This window comes from Populus alba, chromosome 14 (genome assembly GCF_005239225.2).
Source record: "Populus alba chromosome 14, ASM523922v2, whole genome shotgun sequence".
NCBI lineage: Eukaryota > Viridiplantae > Streptophyta > Magnoliopsida > Malpighiales > Salicaceae > Populus > Populus alba.
In genome coordinates, this window is record NC_133297.1 from 9,904,241 (window position 1) to 9,929,901 (window position 25,661).

The 25,661-nt window shown below is 33.5% G+C and overlaps 3 protein-coding genes across 4 annotated transcripts; 1 reads left to right on the top strand and 2 right to left on the bottom strand.

The window, feature by feature from the left end:
• The first annotated feature begins 6,956 nt into the window (after positions 1 to 6,956).
• On the top strand, positions 6,957 to 10,283 carry LOC118041450 (probable E3 ubiquitin-protein ligase BAH1-like 1). Of its 2 annotated transcripts, XM_035048791.2 has the most exons (7): positions 6,961 to 7,331; positions 7,631 to 7,875; positions 7,976 to 8,230; positions 8,827 to 8,964; positions 9,679 to 9,737; positions 9,911 to 10,097; positions 10,129 to 10,283. In XM_035048791.2, exons 1-6 carry the CDS (start codon positions 7,172 to 7,174, stop codon positions 10,014 to 10,016), a joined length of 963 nt encoding a protein of 320 aa, XP_034904682.1. In that variant the 5' UTR covers positions 6,961 to 7,171; the 3' UTR covers positions 10,017 to 10,097; positions 10,129 to 10,283. The 2 variants fall into 2 exon arrangements, with proteins under 2 accessions (XP_034904683.1, XP_034904682.1); XM_035048792.2 differs by lacking the exons at positions 9,911 to 10,097; positions 10,129 to 10,283 and having other exon boundaries at positions 6,957 to 7,331; positions 8,903 to 8,964.
• A 395-nt stretch (positions 10,284 to 10,678) lies between these two features.
• LOC118041451 (uncharacterized) lies at positions 10,679 to 12,179 on the bottom strand. Its single transcript, XM_035048793.2, has 3 exons — positions 11,751 to 12,179; positions 11,041 to 11,162; positions 10,679 to 10,959 (listed from the first exon to the last, which is right to left on the bottom strand). Exons 1-3 carry the CDS (start codon positions 12,091 to 12,093, stop codon positions 10,834 to 10,836), a joined length of 591 nt encoding a protein of 196 aa, XP_034904684.1. The 5' UTR covers positions 12,094 to 12,179; the 3' UTR covers positions 10,679 to 10,833.
• Positions 12,180 to 16,979: 4,800 nt separating this feature from the next.
• Positions 16,980 to 25,315, bottom strand: LOC118041448 (ABC transporter C family member 14). The gene is made up of 12 exons (XM_035048790.2): positions 25,167 to 25,315; positions 22,394 to 24,573; positions 21,239 to 21,559; positions 20,878 to 20,964; positions 20,144 to 20,776; positions 19,837 to 20,001; positions 19,285 to 19,579; positions 18,677 to 18,891; positions 18,120 to 18,425; positions 17,947 to 18,010; positions 17,604 to 17,843; positions 16,980 to 17,370 (listed from the first exon to the last, which is right to left on the bottom strand). The coding sequence occupies exons 2-12, from the start codon at positions 24,491 to 24,493 to the stop codon at positions 17,270 to 17,272; spliced, it is 4,527 nt and encodes a 1,508-aa protein (XP_034904681.1). The 5' UTR covers positions 24,494 to 24,573; positions 25,167 to 25,315; the 3' UTR covers positions 16,980 to 17,269.
• Positions 25,316 to 25,661: the final 346 nt, after the last annotated feature.

Here is a 25,661-nt window from a genome sequence, read left to right on the forward strand (position 1 = left end):
ATTTCCAAACATGCTCCACCAGATTTTTTTTAAGGTCTTCTAGCATGTTCTTTATTTTTTTGTGTTTGATTTATCTTCAGAATTCAATTATTTATTTTTAGAAAAAAAAACTAAACATAAATAATATTTGTAAGGGTGTTTATTCCATAGTTTGGAAACTCGACCTGGTCCGGCGGTTTAATTTGGAATCCGGCCGATCTAGGCTGGAATCGGGTCAGGTTAAAGAAAAAACAGAGGAAGAAAAAACCCGGTGTGACCCGACTGACCCGGCAAAACCTGGTCAAAGACCCGGTTGCAAACTCATTGATTTTTTTTTTAAATTTTTTTATTAAAACGATATCGTTTTGATTTTTTAAAAAATTTTGACTCAACCGACCAATGACCCAGTTAAAACTCAAAATCCAAATCTTCAACCGGCCAGAAGTTAAAACTATGATTTATTCACAAGCTCTGATCATTTTCAAATATATAAAAGAGAATATAAAAAGAAAAGTTGGAGGATCTGTGCTTTACACTGGATAGTCCACTCAACAAATGCTTCCCCATAAAGCATTCCACTAATGCTAAGATTGTTGTCGTTTGTTCCCCTCCTTCAATAATGAATATAAAGCAACTGTTTCTGAATAGCTTCGCAGCCACCCCATTTACTACAACATGTTATGGAGTCGAGCTTTCGTCATGTGTACTGTGTGAAGACTTTTTATTATAAACAATAACCAAAGTGAAATCATGGCATCCATCACTCAACAACGGTTGGAAACATAGCTATTAAACCCGGCTCAGGGTTGACCCAGTCAAGGAGTCGGGTCTCGGGTTTTATGGGTCAACTCGGGTCAACCCGGATTAACCCAGAAAAATAAAATAAAAATTAAAATTTTAATATTTCATATGAAAAAATCCATGTAAATATAGATTATACATATTATAAACAATGAAGTTTAAAATAATATTTTAAAAAGTTTTTTATCCCACATTAAAAAGATATTATGTTAAGCTTTTAAGTTGAAGTATTTAAACTAAAAAAAGTTTTTTATCCCACATTGAAAAAACATAACTTTTTTCTTTGGGAACATAGAGTATATATACTAATGAGTTTTAAATCCCACATTGAAAAAACATAACTCTTTTTATGGGAATATAGAGTATATATATGAAAAGGCTTCAAATCTGACATTGAAAAGATACTATGTAATCCTTTTAAGTTGAAGTATTTAAACCAAAAGGTTTTTTTATTCCACATTGAAAAAACATGATTTTTTTTTTGGGAAGATGGAGTATATATACTAATGAGTTTCAAATCCTACATTGAAAAAACATAACTTTTTTCATGGAAACATAGAGTATATATATGAAAGGCCTTTAAATTCACATTGAAAAAATACTATGTAATCCTTTTAAATTGAAGTATTTAAACTAAAAGGTTTTTTATCTCACATTGAAAAAACATGATTTTTTTCCTTGGAAACATAGAGTATATATACTAATGGGTTTCAAATCCCACATTGAAAAAACATAATTTTTTTCATGGAAATATAGAGTATATATATGAAAGGGCTTCAAATCTCACATTGAAAAGATACTATGTTATCCCTTTAAGTTGAAGTATTTAAACCAAAAGGTTTTTTATCCCACATTGAAAAAACATGATTTTTTTATTGGGAACATAGAGTATATATACTAATGAGTTTCAAATCCCACATTGAAAAAATATAATTTTTTTCATGTGAACATAGAGTATATATATGAAAGGGCTTCAAACCCCACATTGAAAAGATACTCTGTTATCATTTTAAGTTGAAATATTTAAACCAAATTTTTTTTATCCCACATTTAAAAAAAAAAACAAAAAAACCGGGTCTTGTCCGGGTCGCCCGGGTTTGGCCGGGCTGTTGCCACAGCCGGTCTTTTATTAAACCTGGACCAGTCCAGCCACCGGGTCCCGGGTCGACCCACCGGGCCGGGCCGGGTTTAATAACAATTGTTGGGAAATGCTCCATTGGTTTATAGCATAAGGGGAATTACTTATATAATAAAACTTGCAGGATTTTTTTATTATTGTGCAAATTATTTTTAGTTTGGTCCTCAATTTTTATTTTTAGCCGATCAAATCCCATTAAAGGAGTAGTTGATTTCAAATTCTTATTAAATCGTAGGATTAGAAGAGATGGGACCGAAATGAAAAACACTACAAATATAGGTGATGTGCTACAAGTTTTGAAAATATTCACTTTGGTTTTCCTACTTGAACAATTACGCAAATTATACAATTACAGTTCCTCGAAATTGTTCCAATTTCATTTTGGTATAATGATTTATTTTTGTTATTTTTTGGTCCCCGTTGAGAGAAGAGAGAGGGGGGTTGCTGGATTCATGCGATAGAGAAAGAAACTTGTTGTTGGCACCGATTTAGGCCACCGAAATAAAAGATTTTTGTGTCAAGTTGTTCCATTTGATGTGGAGAGTTCATATTAGGTGTTTTTGTATCCTAAAAGTTTGTGAAAAAAAATAAATGTGAGCTCGAGATGATTATTGGTTTTCGGGTTGAGTTTAATTTTTAAAATGGTTTTTTTGGACCATGAATGGGTTTATTATGTTTTTTAAGGTGTTTTGGGTTATAAACAATTTTTTTTTGGTTAAAAGCAAGGTTGTCAATTCCGTTTCATTTCATCTGAAATGATCGAAATATTTTATATCAATTTAAAAAACATAACAAAAAGGGAACAATTTTCATCTCATTTTAAATCTCGACCTGTTCCGGATTTTTTAGATAAATTTCGTCCGGAATGTTTCAGTTTCATTTCACACGTTCCGTTTTGGGTTTGAAAAATCATTGAATCGAATTAAACTCGGTTCAATTTGATTAATTATACCACCCAAGTATTAAAAGCTCTTTTTCATTACTATTTTCAATAATAATGATATTAATAATAATATTGAAAATGATTATTACTATTTTCATTAACAATGATATTAATTTTTTAAAATTAGATTTATCACTAATATATATGGTTTATATTCATATTGTTTTTTTTTTCATGTTTATACTTTGTAAGAATTTAGACAAAACAAGAGATGTTTTAAATCCTATTAATCTCGATAAAATTAACCTATTGAATGAATGTATTTGTGAAGAATCTAGCCTTCTTGATATAGAAGATTTAAGTTGGGAGACTATTAAAGCATATTCGTCTACTTTAACTTTAGAGGACGAAGATATAAGTTTTGATGGCAAGAATAAACTTAGTGAAAATGATTAATTATTGGAATGTTTAGTTGATGACTTTCACTACGTACCACCGTAAGATCAAGATTCTTATTTTTATGTTAGCGAGGGAGATGATGTTTAATTTTATATTTCACTTGTGTTAAAATATTTTACTTTTATAATATTTTGATATTTTTATTTAAATTGAGTTATTTGAAGTTAAAATTTTATTTAATCTTGAAAATTTAAAAATATTTAAAATCTTAAAATTATATTTGTATAATATAGTGTTTGTATTGCATAGTTAAGGACTATTTATTGCTAAGAGGGCTATTAGACCCAAGAGAAATTTGTAAACAAGAAGAGGTGGTCTAAACAAAAACAAGCATGGCCTTGTAATAAAAGAGGTGGATGCCACCTGGAAAGGCATCAAATGCTGTCCTTTCGTTAACGACAAGCAACGACAATAGAAGCTATTTTATATCCATCTATTGGCTTACCTGGGACGTAAAAAATGGATGCCCCCTGTTTCACCTACCGCATCCTCCCTGACGTGGCAACCGGAAGCTTCCCATCGTGGCATAAATATCAGACTGCGTAGTCATATCGGTGGTCTCTATCCGTTGGATGCCTACGCACGTAGAGCTCTTGAAAACTTTTCTTTTGAGCACTAAAGGAGTATGGTTAATGATGATAGCCATATAAAATACCTTCAAATCCACTTTTATGGCGGTTGGTGCTGCGAGGATACCTAAAATATACTTCTTTTCGGTATCTAGAGAATATCTGCTGGGAAGGGCGGAGTAAGAAATTTTTTTTATTCTGGACTATTAAATAAATATATAAATATTTTTTAAGATTAATTATTAACTCATTTATATGAATTTTTGAAATTAATAATAAAATTTTAATTCAAATACACTATTCAAAATATTAAAAGATAAATTTAAAAGTACATAAAATTAAAGCGAAAGTAAAAATAAACTCACTATGAAAATTATATTCTTCGATGTTTTGTGGAATATAATTTATCTATAATCGAATTTGAATCAATAGTATAACAACCCCTCAATCAGGATAAAATAATAATCTCATGTCAACTAGAAAATAAAGTAATTAAATTTTTCCCCTCTTTTAATTCCTTCTTCCTTCACTTGATTCTTTCCTAGATTAGTGTTTTATAAGGTTATTCTCTCACTTATTTTTTTCCTTATAATTTTTTTATGTTTTTCCCTTAATTTTTTCTATTTTTCTCTCTTCTTTTCTTGTCTTTCTTCTTCTATTCTACTTCTGCTCAGTCGGCAATATATAAAAGAAAGGAAGAGCTGATTTGTTTTATTTTTTAATGACAGATAATTATTTTACTCTTAATGAGTCATTTTGTTTTTATTTGACGGTTATTTTTTTTATTAGCACTACCAAGCTCCGTTCATCCTAAACTCTTAACTAGATTTTATTCAATATATTTTAAGATCCCTTGTAAAATTTTAACTCGATCTGATGGTCGGATTGAAAATTACGTTCAATAACATAAAATTGATCAAATTGTGATTTTTCATTAAATTTTTAAATTTCTCCAAAAATTATGAAATTTTAACCCAAGCTAAAGCATCATATTAGAAGGCTCCACACAAATTTTTAGAACTTTTTGATAATTTAATTGAGAATTATAATTTTTTTTTTACATAAAACTAATTAAAAATTATTGATAAAATCTTGACCCAGGCTAAAGCCCATCCCAGCCTTTGTCATGCCTCCGCCTATGTGTGCTGGCCATTCCATGCTTAAACCTGAGTGTCCCCTGCAAGTTTAGTGGCTAATTTGAGACGACGCAGCAATTTTCATGTGACATCATTCAAAACAACTGAATCAAAGGAAACCGCGGGCGCCGCCTTGTAAATTATAGTTATTAAGATTGACCAAGCCAAAAAAACCGAATTTCAGATTTTATGGGTCAATTCAGGTCAACTCAGATCAACCCGAATCAATCTAAAAAAATTAATAAATAAATAAATAAATAATATTTTATATATAAAAAATTCATGTAAATATAGGTTATGCATATTATACAGAATGAAGTTTAAAATAATATATTTTTTAAAAAAATTATGCCACTTCAAAAAAATATTATGTTAAAATTTTAAGTTGAAGTATTTAAACAATTTTTTTTTTATCTCACATTGAAAAAACATAACTTCTTTCATGAGAACATAAAGTATATATACGAAAAGGCTTCAAATCCCACATTAAAAAGATACTATGTTATCCTTTTAAGTTGAAGTATTTAAATCAAAAAATTTTTTTATCCCACATTGAAAAAACATGATTTTTTTTGGAACATAGAGTATATATACTAATGGATTTCAAATCTTACATTGAAAAAACATAACTTTTTTCATGAGAACATAGAGTATATATACGAAAAGGTTTTAAATCCCATACTGAAAAGATACAATGTTATATTTTTAAGATGAAGTATTTTAAACTAAAAGGTTTTTTTTTTATCTCATATTGAAAAAACATGATTTTTTTTCTTGGGAACATAAAGTATATATACTAATAGGTTTCAAATCTCACATTGAAAAAACATAACGTTTTTCATGGGAATATAAAGTATATATACAAAAGGACTTTAAATCCTACATTGAAAATATACAATGTCATCCTTTTAAGTTGAAGTATTTAAATTAAAATATTTTTTATCCCACACTAAAAAAACATGATTTTTTTTCTTGGGAACATAGAATATATATACAAAAGGTGTTATCCTTTTTAGTTGAAGTATTGAAATCAAAATGTTTTTTTTTATCTCACATTGAAAAAATGATTTTTTTTCTAGGAACATAAAGTATATATTCTAATGGGTTTCAAATCTCACATTTGAAAAAAAAAAATTGGGTCTCATCCAGGTCACCTGGATCATGGGTCAACCAACCGGGTCTCCCAAATTTAACCGGGTTGTTGCCATAACTAGTTTTTTATTAAACTCGGACAAGCCAGCCACCAAATCGATGGCCCCAGTTGACTTGTTGGGTTATCATTGTTACCCTCCTCATTTTGATTATAATAATAATAATTTTTTAAAATTTAAAATTATTTATTTATTAATTATGCCTTCAATATTAGATTTATTATAAAACAAACTTGCAATAAGCGCGCGGCTTTTTCTATTAGTGATAAACCGCCCCCACAAGGCAAAATTAAAAAGAAACTTTAAGATGTCTCATTGCTTAAAATTCAAGCATGAACTTTTTTTTTTTTAGTTTTTCAATAATATAATTATGGATTTTTTTTAAAGTATATTTTACTCGTAAATATATTAAAATAATATTATTTTTATTTTTTAAAAAATTATTTTTAATATCACCACATTAAAATAATTTTAAAATATAAAAAATTATTAATTTAAAATTAAAAAATAAATTTAATTTAATTTTTTTTAAAAACACCTTCTATTTTATTTTATATAAATATAAGATTCTCCATTCATAAACTCAAATCACGAGCCTTGCCAATACAGCAAGACTTTCTTCCCTAACGGACTAAACAAGAGGACTTTAAGAAAATTTGGTTTTACTATACAACGCCAGATAGTTTGAAAAAAATAAAATTATTCCAATAATGTATTTATTCTACATGAGTGACGTGCCGACTGTGGATAATTGAAAAAAGAAAAAAGGTGAAAAATAACTGTAAATGGATATCAACTTGCGGAAAAAGATTCCATGATATCCAAGAAATTGACTCCACCTTTCTGTCATCTCCTCAGGTTTGGTGTAGACACACGTCTCTCAGCACTCCAAGCCGTTGATACGCAGAGACAGAGAGAGTTACGTCCTCTCCTTCCACTAGATAAAGAACTAAGTCGGTGGATATATACGACACTAGCATCCTCAATTCCTTAACAAGAAAGATCAAAAGGAGAGGCTAGCTTTGGTTGGTTCGGTTCTTGAGAAAGAAAAAAACATGAAGTTTTGCAAGAAATATCAGGAGTACATGCAAGGACAGCAGAAACAACTACCCGCGGTTGATTTCAAAAAGCTCAAAAAGATTTTGAAGAAGTGTAGGAAAGACTTCGAATCTCACCAGGACCATGATGGCCAGTCCTGTCCTCACCATTGTCCCTGTACTCAATTCTATTGCAAATGATTGTTATCCACTGTTTCTTATTTATTTGTAGCATTGGTTAGTTTGTAGGGATATGATAGTTTCTGTTTCTTTCTATTCTTAGGATATTGGTGTCTCTTAGCAGGTTTGTCTGATTTTACAGAAGAACGTGAAGTTTTGTTCTTATTGGAGTGATGTTTACATCGATTTAAATTTTTCTTTTTGAAGTGGCATCTTATGTTTTTTGTTATAATGATTTTTTTTATAGGTTTGTTCTTTGTATCTGCTATTCCTTCTTTAACTCAAATTCACTTGCAGTGTGCGATGGTACTTTTTTCCCTTCCCTTGTGAAGGAAATGTCGGCAGTAGTTGGTTGCTTCAATAAACGTGCCCAGAAATTACTTGAGCTGCACCTGGCATCTGGGTTTCGAAAATACTTCATGTGGTTCCAAGGCAGGTTACAAAAAGACCACGCTGCCTTGATTCAAGAAGGCAAGGATCTGGTCACCTATGCACTGATCAATGCTATTGCAGTTCGAAAAATACTAAAGAAATATGACAAGGTATGCTTGTCTCAAAATAAGATGAATGGATTACAATACTGAATTCGAACGATCTGTTTTAGGTTATCAAGCTTGATAGATCTGCCCTCTATGGTTACAGATCCATTACTCCAAGCAAGGACAGGCCTTCAAGTCAAAAGCTCAAAGCATGCACATTGAGATCCTTCAGTCCCCATGGCTTTGTGAGCTTATGGCTTTTCACATTAATTTAAGGGAGACAAAGGTCAAGTCAAGCAAGGCCCCTGCATTGTTCGAGGGGTGCTCACTAACTTTTGATGATGACAAACCATCACTCTCTTGTGAGCTTTTTGACTCCATCAAGCTTGATATTGATTTGACCTGTTCTATATGCCTGGTAAGTTCCTAAATTTCATTTTGCTTCGAAATATGCTCTGCATAATATCCAGTAATTATTTGTTTAAAATCTGATGTCTCGCCTAATCTTCTATGAAGAGAAGCAAATAAAATTTCACAACTGGATTCAAGGTCTAATTTACAATGAATGCAGCAAGAGCTGGTAGAATTTGTTGACTTTTTTTGGAAAACATCATTTATGCATGAGATGCCTTATGGATTGACACGCTAACTGCTGCACCTCTTTTTCTAGTTCCATATATCACTAGGGACCAGTTAGATCGTAGACCAATCTTACTTTGACCCGACAGTGAGTCTCTATGGTGAATTAAGAGATATGGCCAATTTGAACCCGGCCTTTTACACTGAATTTGGCATCTGCTCTCCTCAAGATCAGAAGAAAAATCCTGGTCTAATTAGCTTTTCTTTCATGATTTACTATTTATAAGTGCATACGCTGTTCTACGCATGCGTGCATGTATTGAGCTACAGAGCTATCGTTACAAGAGTGTAAAGCGTGTGCATTGAGTCTGTTATCATTGTGATTTGATGACCGGTATCTGATTTAGATTGTTTAATTATCTCTACTGGTGACAGGATACTGTATTTGATCCAGTTTCTCTAACATGTGGCCATATATTCTGCTATATGTGTGCTTGTTCTGCTGCTTCAGTGACCATTGTCGATGGACTCAAGGCAGCAAAACCTAAAGAAAAATGCCCTCTATGCCGGAAGGTTAGTTAACATTATTTAGTTGTTATTCTCCTCTCTCTCTCTCTCTCTCACTCTCTTTTCCTTTGAAGCAATATGCCCGCTAAGCATCGCTGCAATTTTGCTTCGAGATGATTTTAAATGATCCTTTTGAAGTTAGGAAATTGGACTCGGAAAATGAAAACTGATGCTACACGACAGGCTCTTGAATATTAGCCTTATTCGATCCCTACCATTACTTCAATCCATCGCCTATTGCTCATCTGAATTCACGAGGACTCCACGCAATTTGACTTATTTTTTCCGTTCTTATTTTTGTCACTGGCTCTGTACTGTAGAAGGAAATAACCTATCCATTCTGATTGAACCATTTCCTCCCCTGGTTTCTTTAATTGGCATCATGCACAATGTTCTTGATGAACACGATCTTTCGCCTCCCTTTTCATCATCAAGTTTACTGTTGATACTGGTCCAGCGCTTCGTTTACAAGTTATAGAAGTGTCATGTGTTGCACTATGAAGAAAGGCTGATATCTTTAATCAAATGTAGGAAAATCAGTTGAATTGTGTGTAATGCTGGCAGATTCAATGAAAACCCTGAAGTATCAGATGCATGTTTCTGGCAATAACAATAACAATCTGCTTATTTCATTTCCTTTTTTCACTGCACGGTCTCTGTCTTTCTTCTTCTTCTTCTTTTAACAATCTTCATTTTCTAACTTTATTCTTGTTATTGCAGACCGGAGTTTACGAAGGTGCCCTACACTTGGAAGAGCTTAATATCTTATTAAGCAGAAGGTATCCTTTTCTCTTCATGACAAATCAGTTTGATTATACTTTAGCTGTAAGTTTAAGATTCTCGTCATCACGTGTTCTTCCTCGCTCAGAGGGACTCGCAAGAAACAGGACCTGTGTTTTTCACGTTTTATACCATTTGCTAATTTCTTGCTTTCATTGGAATTTCGAAACAGTTTCCACAAGTATTGGGAGCAGCGACTTCAGACGGAAAGGATAGAGAGGATTCGACAGGTGAAGGAGCACTGGGAATCTCAGTGTCGAGCATTCATGGGTGTCTAGTTCGGAATTTCTTCTCCTAGTTGTCAATAGATCGATTTAGGTCCAGATAACATGCTGTAAATCTTTCCCAATTCCCATAATGTTACTGTGTTAATGTCTCCCGCTCCTTGAGCCAGGATTTCGTATGTGTTGATGTATAAATGCCGCCGCAATTCAAGTTATTGGACAGGCGATGTTGATCTGCTTGGTTGGATCGGAGAACTGTTACGTTGCATGTGTTGATTTACAACCTCAGAGATTGAGAATAGATTATTGCTTTAAATGAAAGGAATCTGTTTCTTTCTTCGCTCTTTCCCCACCTCTTGAATGAAACAGTGCAGCACACTATCTTGGTCGCATATGATTCTGCATCATGTGGAGAGTGAACTAAGCTCCCACCAGCTGCCGCCGCGGTGCGGAGGTCTACCACCTGAGCTATACCCCCCCGAGCCAAGTGGAGCATGTATGAATGAAGGAGTCAGACACTCTCTTCGTTCATAAACTATTTTGGTTTGAAAACATTGAAAACATTATCTCTTGTGAATGAAGACTGTTTGTGAGTATTCTATCAAGAATGGCATGCATTTAATCAGTTATTGATCTGGGGTGGCTTTGGCTTTGTTTTGCACTAATTTTCCTTTAAGATTTCGAAGAAACACTTCTGCATCCACGCTCCAAGCACATTCAATCCAAAGAAACACTAATTTCTTGAATATTTAGTAGTTTTGAGAAGCAAAAGATGAAAACACCAGATAGTTCCTGGACAAAACTTGGTTTGATTACCCATATAGCAATCAAGATAACAGACATTAAAATAGGTAACAGACGAGACCTCACTTCAACGAGTTTGAATACTCCTTATCAGAGGATTTTTATCTTTATGCATATGGTATCTTTTGCACAACTTCTCTAGAGTTGCAACTGAATGCTGCATAGCATTTAGCTTCGTGTCCATAAACATCCTCTGCAAAAAAGAGAAGTCAAAGGGAGTCACACAACCACCACAAACGTTATACAAATCCAGAAACAAGAATCGGCAACCAACCCTATAGTCATCTTCATATTTCTCAACAAGCTGACCGATATGAACACGCTGCATTTTGGTCAATGGTTGCAAAGGCGCATGATCTCCGTCTCTCCGCTTCTTCCCTAGAGCAGATTTCAAATCTACACAACCAAAATATTAACATCACAAATTAAATCATAGAGAGAGGACAAATTCATTCCAAATTTTAGCTTTCAAGTTCCAAGCATCCTATCATCCTTAAACTAATTGGAAAATTCCAAGAAGAGCATACATGCGAGTAACACACATTCACTTCACAGCACTTCAGCTTTTCTGCAGTCAATTAAGATGGGAAATAAGATCCGTAATTTTCAACCGTGTATTAACATATTCTAAGAAACAGAACCATCGGCATTCCAAATAGATTAAAGAAAAATGATGGCAAACAAGCTAAAGGCTAGAACAAAGATGTCAGAACTAGAAAAAAAAAGAGAGAGGAAATCTTTAGCTTTTTCTATACGATATGCTACGACACGTTTCCATGAGTAATTTCTCCAAAAAAGTAAATTACATTATGAAATTATTTAATTTTTTTGAGCATGTGAATTAAGCTAAAGTTGTGTGCTAAGAAACAGCATTAAGCTCAAAATCAGAAAATTAATTAATTAGGATACAATAAGGGATTAATTCGATTTATATCTTTAAAAAAGGAACGCAAAATCATAGCTGAAGCAAAGAATAGGACTGACCATCTTCTTCGAGGTCGCTTCCAGAATCAATGGGTTCGAGCTCATCTGCGGACCCATCATCCACTTGTTCCTGGGATGGAGCGACTTGGAGCGATTCGGTCTCAATGATATGAGAAGTACGGGACCTAACGCCTAGGAAGTTAGGGTTTGAAACAACACCAAAAGACTTGTAGTTTTGGATAACACTGGCCTTATCGTCCCATTTGGAGATGTCGGCGCCAGCAAGGGAGCGAAGCTTTGGAGGGAGATTGAAGGCTGGCTTGAACACGTGAGGGTTTTTCTTTGGGAGACCCACTCGTACTTTTGGCCTTGAATTCTTGTATTTCCTTCTTGACCCTCCCATCTCTGTATCTCTTTTGGGGCAACACCAGAGGAGGAGAGAAAGATGAGAAGGTAACTAGGGTTTATGAAGGGGATTGGCTAGGATGGGAATTGGAGTATATAGTTCAACGGCGCCTTTTACGATTTCCTGAAAAACGCTGCGTTTTCTTTATTTTTTCATTAATTTTTTTTTTTTTTTTCGCTCTGAAACTTTTTGTTTTTATTTTTCAAAGAAAAGAACCGTTTTCTTTTGATTAATAATTAATTAAATAAATAAAAGAAGTAATTTATGTAGCTGTTTTCTTTTAATAAAAAATATATACCAATAATATTCTCGTATTCGTTCATGCCATTCTATCGGATTCGTGCGACGTAAAATCATTGTATTTATTATTATTAATAAAAAGAGTGTTTTGTTTCTCATGAGTAAATATTTATTTAATTCAATTTTAAGCAAGAAATTCGAACAAAAAGATCCTTTTCCACAACAATTCTTGTGTATGCGAAATAGATAATAAGAATATAGAGAGCATACTAATTTATCCATCCTGATAAGCCCTCAAGGATAGCATAGCATCAGCGTAGCAATAAAGCAATCGCAATTGTAAATGTTTCTAGATATTTATTCTGCATTTCGTCGCGTATATTTTTAATAAAAAAACTTATATACACAATTTTTTCAACACGTCATTATAATTAAAAAAATTATATACACATATAATCAAATAAATTGAGCATTATATACATTAATAAATAAATAAAATAAATAATAAATTATAACTAAAAATAAAAATATAAAAATTAAGAGAAAGGTATAGATGTAAATATTTAATCATATAAGAAGGGATATTTATCCGATTGTGTTTGCTATATTTGTTTATTAAAATATTTTTTTTATTTAATCAAACGATAATAAAAATAAACATATGTTAATTGATTGAATAAAATAAAAAAAATATTATATTTAAAAATATTATCTGCAAATAAATTTTTTTCCTCACCAAAACAAAGTTTATCTATACATAAGATAAAACAATTATAGAAAAATAAGAAAAACCTTTTTAAAAATTAATACATAAAAAAAAAAATCATCATTTAAAAGAGATTTCCTAAGCAAAATAAAAGAGAGTAGAGATATTAATCTAAATATAAATAAACTAAAAAAATACAAAATATACAAAATAAACATAAAAAAAATTAAAAATTAAAAAAAAAACAAGCTCTGCTAGGTCTAGCACATTTCTTCAAGGGCCACATGAGTGACTGAGCCCTTATTTTTTTTTTTGGCTACATTTATCTCTTGCCTAGAAGTTTTTTGCTAAAAAAAATCATACGATGGATCATTTAATGCTATCTAAATTTCAACCACAATAATGACTAAAAAAAATCAGATTTTGACTTTTGTTTTTGCCAAAAAAACTCATTTTCCAAACCATTTTCTACCCAAAATACTTAGAAAACTCATTAGAAACCATGAAAATCTTGATCAACAACCCAAAAAATAACAAATTCACCCCAAAAACCAAACCAATCTCATACTTGTGTTTTCAAGAACTTTCAAAGCAAAAACAACACATAATATGAACTCCTCGTGTCAAATGAAACTATTTGACACGAATATCGACTGTTTTGTTGACCTAAATTGGTATCAATAATATTTTTCTCCCTCTTTCAATCTCATCCTTTTCATTTCGATCCCTCTTATTTTAATCTCATCTTTTCCTAATAAATCACAATCAACATTCAATTATGACTAAATTATCAGGAAAAAAAATTAAGGATTAAATTTTTTATGACAAATACACGGTGCAGCACAATGCCACAATGATTTGTGTGCGTGAATAGTACCTACCTCCATGGTCTAAAATCAACCTGAGCTCAGATTTGTTTTTTCACAAACTTTAAAGATAAATAAAAATAATATAAACTCCTCTCATCAAATAGAACCATCTAACATAAATATCATTTATTTTGTTTGCCTAAATCGGTATCAATAACGTGCTTTTTCTACCAAATTAAATTCGGTGACCTTTCTCTCTTTTCCCTCAATCAGGGAATAAAAATAATAAAAATGAATTTTTGTATCAAATTGAATTTAAAAATTATTGAATATCAAAATTGTATAATTTGCATTGTTTTTAAAGTTTGAGAACCAATATTTATTTTTTTCAAAACTCATGACGCGCCACCCAGTTTGACATCTTTTTTAATTATGCCCATCTTTTTTATAATTTTATCATTTCATAAGATATCAAAATCAATTGGTCTTTAATAATATGACTAAATCATAAAAAATATATTTGAGGATCAAATTAAAAAAAAAAATTGCCTAATCCATCCATAATAATATATAAAAGCATGAACACTGCAAATCTACACAGTCCCACAACTTTTAGAATTATACTTTAATAATTTGTTTATTAACCGTTTCTAATTGAAATCATGTTATATTTAATTAGATAGCAAACATTGTCTTTTTCCTACCAGTATGAAACCGATGTTTGCAAATCAGGGCAATAAGCACACCTATATTCCTATTTGTTTTCCAATTGGAACCAACAAAATGCAACGAAGCTCTCCTACTCTCGTATATACACACATAATACCAAGCCTATAAAGGAAAATATATAATTTAAATCGCTTCTCTTAGAAACAAACTAGAATTATTGGCATATGTTATGCTATGGTAGAATCAATTTTTTTAATGTAAAAAAAAAACAAATCCAAGCCTTACTAACATGTTTTCTAATAAAAATATTAATTATGAAGTCAAAATATAATACATATTAAATGATGTTTTTTTTAGATATTGATATGGTGATATATAAAATGATAATTGTTTTTTCAAATACTGAGACAATAATAAACTCAAGTTAACCTGTTAAATATATAACATGAACATAAAATTATGATAATCCTATAAAAAGTAAATAAAAATAAATTATGAATGTCAATTATTAATCAATCCAATGTTGAAGAATAAATTTTTTTTTTTTAAAAAAAAAACAACCTGGATTAATAAGGGTTAACTTGTCAAACCCGTGAATTGAATTATGAAATTGAGATAATTCTATAAAAAGTAAATAAAAAAAAACAAACTCAAGTTAACTTATTAAACCTATGATCTGGACCATGAGATTGAGATAACTTCATAAAAAATAAAAAATAATTATGAAACTCTATTTCTAATAAATTCAATGTTGAAGGTTGAAATTGAAAAAAAAAACCTTTATAGAAAAAAAAATAAAAAAAAAAGGTTACGAAGCTTAATTTTCAAATAATCTAATATTGAAGTATAAAATTAAAAACAACAATAAAAAAAAAATTGGGTTATTAGAGGGTAAAATTGAAAATAAAATGAATTAAAAAATGATAAGAAAATGAATCGATTCAACTTATGTTAACTTGTCAAACTTGAAATCCAGGTCATGAAATCGAGATAACTCCATAAAAAGTAAATAAAAAAATTATAATGTCTAATAGCCAACTAACTTAATGTTGAAGAATAAAATTGAAAAAAAAATCAATTAGAAAAAACAATAAAAAATAGACTCGAATCAACTTGGGTTAATATGTTAAACTCATAATTTTAGTCATGAGATTAAGCTAAATTCATAGAAAATAAATAAACAAATATCTTACTTCTAATAGATCTAATGTTAAAAGTTCAAATAGAAAAAAAAAAAAAACTTCTATGAGACCAGTAGCATAAAGAAAAAAAAATTATAAATCACAATTCTCAAAATAATTTAATATTGAAAAAAAATTAAAAAAAATAGATAAACAAATAAGAAGAAGATTGAGTTTGTTGAAATGTAAAATTGAAAAAAAAATCTAAAAAAAACCACAAAACATTATTCTAGTTAATTGTGTTTTGTGAGTGTAGTATTAACTGAGTCAACTCAAGTTAATTCGTAAAACCCACGACCCGAGCCGTGAGATCGGGATAAGTTCAATGAAAGCAAATTAAAAAAAAACTATGCAACTCAATTTTCTACCAATTCAATGTTAAAGAAAAAAATCTAAAAAGAAATCAATTAAAAAAATAAATAAAAAAATAACCTGAGTTGACCTGAATTAATCTACTAAACTCAAGACTTGAATAATGAGATTGGGCTAAACTCTTAGAAATTTAAAAAAATATATATGAAAACTCACTTCCAACATATTTAATGTTGAAAGTTAAAATTGTAAGAAAAACAAATTATGAGACAAATATATAAGACAATAAAAAGAAAATAAAAAATAACATGATTCTCAAAACAACCTAAAATTGAATAAAAAAAAAAGAGTTGTTAAAGAGTGAAATTAAAAAAATAATCATAAGACATTATTTAAAAAAATAATATTTTGTGAGTGTAATTACAATGATTTAACTGTAATTTTTAGTTTTTTTATTAATTATTTTACCTGGTTAATTTTAATAAGAATGAAAACTTTGAGCTAAAAAAACCAGAATTTATTTATTTATTTATTTTAAAAAAAGGTTTATGATAAATAATAATTATTAAATCTAATAGATGGATATTATCTGCTTTCACAGACAAAATTGACCAAATTAATAGCACGCTCCTAAATTTACAACAACCTCCAATAGTTAAATGTGGTAGTTAATATTGGACCACAAACAACATCCATTTCTCCATTGTTTGCCTGAATTTTGGGCTGTAATTTTTTTTTTGACAGCAACTAATTGATAAGAAGTAACTCATATAATTTAATTTCATCTAGTTACTTGTGAATTAAGAAAAAAAAAGGTCATGTATCATTTTAGATGAATTAGGGTTTCCTTCTAAAGACTTAGGCATGGCCACCACAAAAGCATAGGTCAAGCTCAGCCAATGATCGTCATTTGTTCGGTTTATCTTAAAAATGGACAACTCAAGATTATCGTGATTTCTCTCTCGATATTTTAAATCATTCTTATTTCAGTTAAATAATTATACCGAGAAAAATATAAAAAGACTGAAATATCCAACGAACAATGGAATAAGGGCAAAGTAGTAATTTTGCTTATCCAATCCACGTTTAGTTCTACAGTACTTTAGGTTTTTGGTAATAACACTCTCCGGTAGCATGGCAAATTGGTAAAAGAGTGAAGGCACTCCTCCAACAGTGTGGATCAAGACATGCATCTCGGGAGATTCTTACCAATATTAACAGCAGGATAGTGCTTCTGATCAAAGTATACTGTTTGCTTATAATTCAGCCGAGCGGTTGGCATACTCCCGAACCAGTGCTCCGAACAGTGATGGCCTCTCAAGCAGCCGAGAGGGTTTATCAAATTCTTTTGACCGTCCTGTTATAAACAGGAAACAAGGCGAGTCAGAATAGCCAGCCGATTGTCTTGAATGCGTGAAAAAACTCGAAGAACAAGAACTCTCAGCTTGTAAGTTGGAAAGATTTTCGTTACAAATGAACCATGCCTTGTTGTGTAATATAGACAGAGCAGTCTACAGTTGTGTGGGATTTTAAAAAACTCTTTCCTTGAGGTTTAGAACGAAGAAGACGACAGTAGAAAGAAGAGCATACCTGCATCGATAACTAAAACCCTGTCACAGTCCATGATTGTGGGTATTCTGTGAGCAATGCTGATAATTGTACAGTCAGCAAATTCCTCTCTAATGATCTTCTGAATCACAGCGTCAGTTTGCGAATCAATTGAAGCAGTTGCTTCATCCATAAACAACAGACGACTGTGCTTTAGCATAACTCTCCCCATACAAAGAAGCTGCTTTTGCCCCATGCTCCAGTTGTCTCCGTTATCAGTCACTATGAAATTGAAAGTTTTCATAAATTATTGTTCCAATAATACGTTCCACCTAACAAGTTTGGAAGAGTGAAAACTGTGAAACAAATGACGGTCAAATTTCACCTGGAGAATCAAGTTTTTCGGGTTTTGCAGCCACAACATCTTTCAGTTGACAGCGTTCAAGACTCTACAAAACCATCAAGTTTTTCAGCTTGCAAACTCTTAACAAAAGGTTTCTCACAATATATATATTTAATAATGTGAAGTGGATCAAGAAATGGGAACCACGTGGTTACCTCCCATATCTCCTCGTCTGTATACTGTCCAACAGGATCCACGTTGCTTCTCACGGTTCCTTCAAAAAGGACAGGTTCTTGAGGAATGATGCCAAAACGAGACCTGAGATCATGGAGTCCTAACATACAGATGTCAATGCCATCGATAATTATTTTTCCTCCTGTGGGTTCAACCAGCCTAAAGCAGACTTGGATCATAGTCGACTTTCCACTCCCTGTACGTCCAACAACACCTATCTTCTCTCCCCCTTGAATGCTGAGAGTAATGCCCTTGAGAACCAGAGGAGTGTTTGGACGATATCTAACCTGTTATCCAAAAGGTAAAATAGATCGAGCATGGATATATTACCAAAGATGTCAAGTTCACTGACAATGACAAAGTGCTATCAATGCATGCATAATGTGCTTTGCTCAGTGTTGATGCCTGAAAATTTCATTTGCTTTTCACTTCCTCAGCCTAAAAGAGCTATTAGGATAGCGTGTGAATTGCATCTCTATAATAAATGAAAACTTAAACTGATTTCTTTATCAATAAGAACTATTGTAATGCCTTTTACCTGCAAGTCCTTTAGATCAACATTGCCAATGGCAGGCCAGTTTGGAGGAGGAACCCTATCCTCTATCTTCCATGCTGCCTCTGATGAAATATTAGTGAATTGTTTGAGCCTCTCAACAGAGACCATTCTATTTTCCACAAAGCAACTTAAATATATGCACCAGAACAGCACAGAATTGAGGGATAGCCCGTAGGAGAGAGATAAACCAACGTTCTCTGTATCAAGCAAAATTTGGTCAGTTTCCTGGAACGCAAGCATTTAAGATCTGGCGGATTTAAGAAATATGAGTATCTGCTGTTAGATTCCAGTAATAACATCAAAAACATTGCTTTGATGCTTCAATCCATGATTTTAGATACAAATAAGCCTCATAGTATGTAAAAAGGAACATTAGTAATAAGACAGCATATGAATTAAGTAGAACCAAAGAAACATAATATGCAGATGTTTTTGCATTAATGGAAGAATGATACTCTTTTGCCAAGAACACTTTGAATCACTTGGTCCAGAAATCTCATATATAGATGAGCATGCATTATATCAACTTTGATGAATCAAATCCTTGAGAGATTTTGTCCAATGGCAAAAACATGCTAGCATTCAATTACCTGGCCTTATAATGCTGCTAGGTAATATAATCAAGAACATAGCAGAAGCGCAAAGTATGATGCTCCCAATCAGTTCCAAACGGAAACCCAACCACTCATTTGATCCATTGTTGTGAAAATCCATGCACAAATTGGCATTCACTCGGCTAACATTTTCCTGACAGAATCTATCTTGTTTTCGGAAAGACCTAATTGTCATAACTCCAGAGATGCTTTCTGAAAAGTGATGAATCACAGGAGCTTTGGTAATTGAGTCGAGTCGAGTTAATTCTCGCGATGCTGCAAGAAAGTATCCCTGCAACCAAGAAAGATAAATCATCATTACAGATTTTCCTACTCAATCTGGAGATATATAAAAATCTACTCTTGAATCCGAGTATTACAATCATGATTTACAAGTTAGGATGAGGATCACATTAGAAAGCTTTCAAGATAGTAGAAAGTTCTTTAAATTAGAAACATATGCATATCCGTGGCATGATATGTCATTTATATGTGCGAGCGGAATTACACGCTGTAAATGCTACAGCAAGATGAAAAAAAAGCCCGTACCCGGTACCACCAGTTTAGCCAGCCAAGCGGAATTACCAAGAACACAGTTGGCCAAGTATACTGACATACAATTACAATGATGCTGAGTACTGTGACGTAAATTGCAATTGCATGGGAGAACATAAAGGGAAGGAAGATATCGATGGTGGTTTGATCAGCTGATGCCTGCAGGAAAAAAAAAACCAGGAAAATAAAAAACAGCAACAGATTTAAGCATCTTTATCCAATATCCTGTTATAGATTTCAGGAGGAATACAATCATAGTTGAGAGGGGGGGGGGGATCATAGTTGGGTCTTGCATCCTTACTCGACTTAATATTCTTCCTGAAGGTGTGGTGTCAAAAAAAGACATGGGCGCGTGCAAGATACTACGAAGAATACCGCCAAAAAACTTTTGGGCTGTCTTGAGCCCCATTAGCGTGACGAAAAGGGATCTCATTGTTAAGAGCACCACTGATAAAGCTGCAATAATTCCGTAGACAGATATAAATAGTGAAGGCTTGAATGTTGCAGCCCGCTCATCTGCAGTTTCAAAAGCCAACCAATAATCTCCAGCCATTAGAGATGCTTGCCATATTAGGGACAAGAGCAAAGCCACAACTGGACCCCACCATCCAAAAGCTTCGGTGCAGTATTGTTTATACACATGCAGTCCTACGTTACCGGTTGCTCTTTCCTCTTCTTCAATGAGCTTTGAAGTTCCCTTATCTGACTTTGGTTGATCTAGAAGCTGCTTGCTTTCATCCTTTTCTTCCCCAATTTTGGAGAGGCCTTGAGAGGACTTCGGTGGTGTGGGTAAGTTTTCACAAGGAATTTCAGCACTGACTTCTACAAGTTCCATAGCAGTTTCATGAGCAGCTACTAGCGCTCCAAAATCCAATCCAGACGCTAATAGATCATTGTATTTTCCTGATTGTACTATCTGTCCATCTCGCATGACCTGGTATTGAGACAAGATTCAATTTTTTTCAGAAATTACTGATCACCATAAACGCTTATCTGCGTGGAGGGGAAACGATAAAAGATGGTTTTGCTACTTACTGAGATAAGATCAACGTTGTGCAAGAAGTCGACTTGGTGGGTCACAAGTAAGATAGTCTTTCCCTTCAGTGCGCCTCTAACACATTGCTGCAGAAAGCATTGATATAACTTAAAACTGCCATTCAATTTCCAGAGTGCAGATAAGATTTTCTTGCCTATTTAACAGGAGATTACAGAGAAGACACATTTGACTCTTATCCATTATGGAAATTTTCTAATACAAGTGATTTCCGTACTTTCTACTCGCTGAGACTGAATTTCCATTATAAATTAAAGAACCTATGACCAAAATGGCATCAAGAGTAAATCATTTCACTTCTACTGAATGTCCATACTTTAAAGCAATTAAATTTAGTGTCACCTTAAATATATCAGTCCCAGTATGCGCATCAACAGCGCTAAAAATATCATCAAGAAGATAGATATCACAGTCCTGATAAACAGCCCTCGCAAGTTGTATCCGCTGCTTCTGCCCACCACTGAGGTTGATGCCACGCTCTCCGATTTCAGTCTGATCTCCGAACTCCATCATCTCCAAGTCTTTCTCCAAGCAACAAACCCTGAGAACTTCCTTGTATCGCTCCTCATTCATTGGCAAACCAAATAATATGTTATCCTCAATGGTGCCATTTTGAATCCATGATGTTTGGGCAACATAGGCAGTTGTTCCACAAATCCTGATCTGTTGAAGGAAGAGTGAAATATCTCAGTAAAACATTTCAAGTTCATCAATTCGATTGCAACCATACAGTGGGATTTAGCAACAAAATGAGGAAAGTTGTGTTCCATGGATTGCATATGAGCACCAAAAGTAATAGCTGAAAAAGTGTAAGCCAAGGAAGAAAATCTATTCCAAAAAAAGGTGATAAAAGAAGAAAAAAAAACAAAAAACCTCTGAAACCCCAGGGAAGAGGTAACAAGAATGATGAACAAGATAGCCTTCAACTTATTGTGGTATAACATGAACCCAAATTGAGCAAGATGGAAATAGAGAAGTCTCACTACTGACTTTGAGTAGCCAAATTCTGAGCTTCAATAAAATGAGTTCAGTGTCGTGCATAAATGCATTCCAGCTGCATTAAATTTACGATGAACAAACAAACCAAAAAGACGCCGGATATCGGCAAGTCTCAGAGTTAATGAAAAATACTCCAGCTATTAAATGTGGAGCTAACTACATTAGCATTTCAAAATTGTTTTTGCAAAGAGCCAAGAGAGCCTCTGAAAGTATATATTCCAGCAATAGAAGCATGAAATGCACATCTCATTGTGGAACATGAGAACAAAGTATCTGTCAAGAAACTCAGTGCTTACATTATTGACAATGCCTAAATGATTGGGTGAATTTTTTATGATTTCAAATCTAAACTTGGCGTGACCAGCTAAGAGCGTGATGATGATGAAACACGCACAAAAAAAAAAAAAAAAAAACATATCTATGAGGCTGATGAAGAACACCAAAATACAAGAATCAATGAAGGGATAAATCCCACAAGTTTTGTTTCGTAATCCATACCTTTCCAGATATTTTGTGCATCTCACCGAGGATTGAGGCAAGGAGAGAAGATTTCCCAGATCCCACAGTCCCAACAATAGCAGTAAGCTCCCCTTTTTTTATCTCCAAATTTATATTGTTCAAAACCTCACCTTTAGCTTCATCATCCCAACTAAATATCCCACCCTTGACCTCCACAGCGATTCTACCATCGCAAGCATCCGCTCTTTCTACCGACTCTTCCACCAATTCCTTGCTTAACATGTAACAATCCAACCTCGCAAGAGATACCACTGCTTGTGAAAGTGATATCATAGCTTGAGGGAATACCCTGATAGGCTCCTGCAACATTTTAAAGATGGAGGTCGTTGTGAATACTGTCCCTGCATCAAGCGGGACTCCCAACAGGAGAGCGGTACCAAATGTCAGAGTTGATACTATCAATGGTGTGCACCACAACACGATCGTGTTGCCAGAGATTGAGTACAAAAACTTGGAAATCCATCCAAATTCTGAATCACGAAAATCTTGGATTCTCTTGTTGAAGTGGTCTTCCCATGCTTGGAATTTGATCACACGCATGCAATTCAGCATCTCATTTGTTGCCTTCATCCTTGAATCGCGATTTATCATCACATTTCTCTGGAACTTATTATTTCTTCTGTTGCTAAACACAGCAAACACAATAATACCAAGAGTTCCAATCAATCCTGTGACTGCCGAGGTACCTAGAGCATTGTATAGGAGCGCTAAGCCAACACCAACTTGCAATGGCATTAACCATATAGAGTGCAACTGCAACATCACATCAGAGAGCTGCTGGGCATCAACGGCCATGTAATTCACAATCTGTCCAACTCCGTGAGCTTGACGAGCAGAACATGATAACATAAGCCCTTTCTTGTATAAAGAAGTGATGAGAGTACATCTAATGAGCATCCCAAGTTTCCGAGAATTGAAGTTAAATTGATGATCAGTCAAAACCTCAACAAATTTTGCGACAAGAAGAATCAATACAAGGTAATATCCTTCATAGGGAGAGGTTCTTTTCCCAGATGTGTAATCGACAAAGCTTTGGATGAGCATAGGCCCAACATACATGACAGAGAGCCGCAAGATTGCAAGGAACGCAGTGAAGGAAATTTCCTTCCAAAAGCACCTCAACAACGTGGTTCGAACAGGGTGGTTTGACTTTTCATGTGGTTTAGGCCAACTGGATTCAAAGAGCTGTGACATTTTTTCAGCTCTATGCTCTGGTGAAAGAGTAGGCACGTCATCTATCTTGAGCGGCGATTTGTAGCCCTGACGCAGTAGGGGATTCATCCAAAGCCAAAAGGACTTGGATATTATAGAAGCCGTAGCAAAGCCAGTCACATTGGATTTTCCCAAAAGAGGTTCATGTAATTTGGTGTCATCATGCATTACTGATTCAGAATGCCTGATTACAGTAATCCCAGTCGATCCTTTAATGGCAACGGAAAAAAGAACAATGGATAACGTGAAAGCCATTGCAGAAACTATATCATCAAATAACAAGTTGTGTTCCAGAGCTACCAATCGAATGATCCCTGATGACATAAACATACTAATGATGATGAAATTTGCAACCCAGTAAATTCGAAGAGATAGTGGATGAGTGACAGCGTGAATCCTCTTTTCATGAATTATCAAGATTGCAACCATTAGTTGAGTTATTGCTTGAACTAACCAAAACACTCCAGCAAGCACCTTCCAATGTGGCAACTGAGTGCTTTGACTGAATGCTATAATGGAGACAACAATGTAACACAAAGCTAAAAAGACTGGTACAATCAAAGAGAGCTTGAACCAAATAGAAGTTGTGATATGAGCTCTGCTGTTTCCATTTCCAACAAGGGGATAGTTGATGTCAGAGTCGGAGTGTCCACTGGAAGTGAATCTAGAATGCAGCTTTTGAGCCGCAAATCCGAGGAGGAAAAGCAAGAACAAAAGGTCAACTGAAGATAACAGAGCTCTTTGAGGACATGGAGAAAGGAAAATGAATCTTAACCATTGAAATATCAATGGAATAGATGTTTCCCCTGAAGACTGAACCACAGAGCTTGAGCATGAGAGAGAGTTGATCCATGATGAAGAACTCATGCTCCCTAAACTTCAAGTGAATAAAATAGAATCACAGAAAAATCACTCGACGGTCTGATCAATCTCCTCCCTCCTGCTCCCTGCATAGTTAACAGAAAACTTTAACGGTAAGTGAGGAATAAAAAGAAATGACCCACCAAAAAGGAGTTTCGAACTAGAATCTTGGAATTATGGTGCCATAGCAGGGCCACGGATAAAAATGAGCACTTCAAGAAGAAAATGATTACAATAAATAATATAGAAAGATGAGTTTTTCTTTTTCTTTTTCTTTCCAAGCCTTCAAGAGCTAGCATATGGGGTCTCTGCAACTTCAGTTAAATGCGATCTAAGAAAATCATAAGCTCAACACACAAAATGATACCCGCAATTTATTGCAGTTTGAGAGGAAGAGATATGCAAACTATATAAAATCAAGATAAACAAAAAACAGTATTATTAATTTAAGGAGCAGGTATCACACCGTAGATGTTGCGGCGATGGATCATTTGCAATATCTCAATAAAGAAAACAAGAAAAACGATGGAGATTGGAGAAGATGAAAACAGAATACTACTGAAGTTGCCAAGGACAAGTAAAATTCATGAACTTGGACCGTATGCATGTATATATGTACATGTAGACACAACCTTCAAAAAAGATGATCTAGTTTTCTAGCTGAAAGGCAATAAATTACTTGCTTAAAAGCTGCAGGTGCAGCGCAACCGGAAACGTGGATCCGGTTCCTGACGGAGAAGTCTGTGCCGGGGAATGTAAGGTAAACCACGGTATACTAGGACGATTGAGAGTGAGAGAGACATAGAAAACAACCAAACTGAGTTTGGGTTCGCTGACAGTTATATTTCGCAGCAGAACTAGTGTCGTGAATATTAAATTAAACTAAAAAGTAACAAAAGGACAAGATGAAACAGGTTCCCTCATGACATAAAAAGCCGGCCATGGTATTAGATACTGTGTTTTGGATTCCATTCTTTTCCGAATATTTTTTTAAATTTATTTTTGATATTAAAATATCAAAAATATATAAAAACACCCAAAATAAAATTAATTAAAAATGCAACTAAACACTGGAATCACCACTCGGAAGACACCCCCGCCGACACTGTCTTTTATCCTCGTGTGAAAGAAACAACAATGATTTTTTTTATTAAAAAAAACATGTTTATTCTTG

Bases quoted from the DNA above. Each gene is read 5' to 3' on its own strand.
- LOC118041451 (XM_035048793.2), bottom strand. From the start codon at position 12,093: ATGGGAGGGTCAAGAAGGAAATACAAGAATTCAAGGCCAAAAGTACGA. The intron at 11,163-11,750 runs GTCAGTCCTATT...TTGGTTGTGTAG, and splicing joins AAGCGACCTCGAAGAAGATG to ATTTGAAATCTGCTCTAGGG. The intron at 10,960-11,040 runs GTTGGTTGCCGA...TCTTTTTTGCAG, and splicing joins AATATGAAGATGACTATAGG to AGGATGTTTATGGACACGAA.
- LOC118041448 (XM_035048790.2), bottom strand. From the start codon at position 24,493: ATGAGTTCTTCATCATGGATCAACTCTCTCTCATGCTCAAGCTCTGTG. The intron at 18,426-18,676 runs GTAAAAGGCATT...TTTGGATAACAG, and splicing joins TTGATCTAAAGGACTTGCAG to GTTAGATATCGTCCAAACAC. The intron at 18,011-18,119 runs GTAACCACGTGG...ATGGTTTTGTAG, and splicing joins CAGACGAGGAGATATGGGAG to AGTCTTGAACGCTGTCAACT.
- LOC118041450 (XM_035048791.2), top strand. From the start codon at position 7,172: ATGAAGTTTTGCAAGAAATATCAGGAGTACATGCAAGGACAGCAGAAA. The intron at 7,332-7,630 runs GTACTCAATTCT...ATTCACTTGCAG, and splicing joins CTGTCCTCACCATTGTCCCT to TGTGCGATGGTACTTTTTTC. The intron at 8,231-8,826 runs GTAAGTTCCTAA...TACTGGTGACAG, and splicing joins TGACCTGTTCTATATGCCTG to GATACTGTATTTGATCCAGT.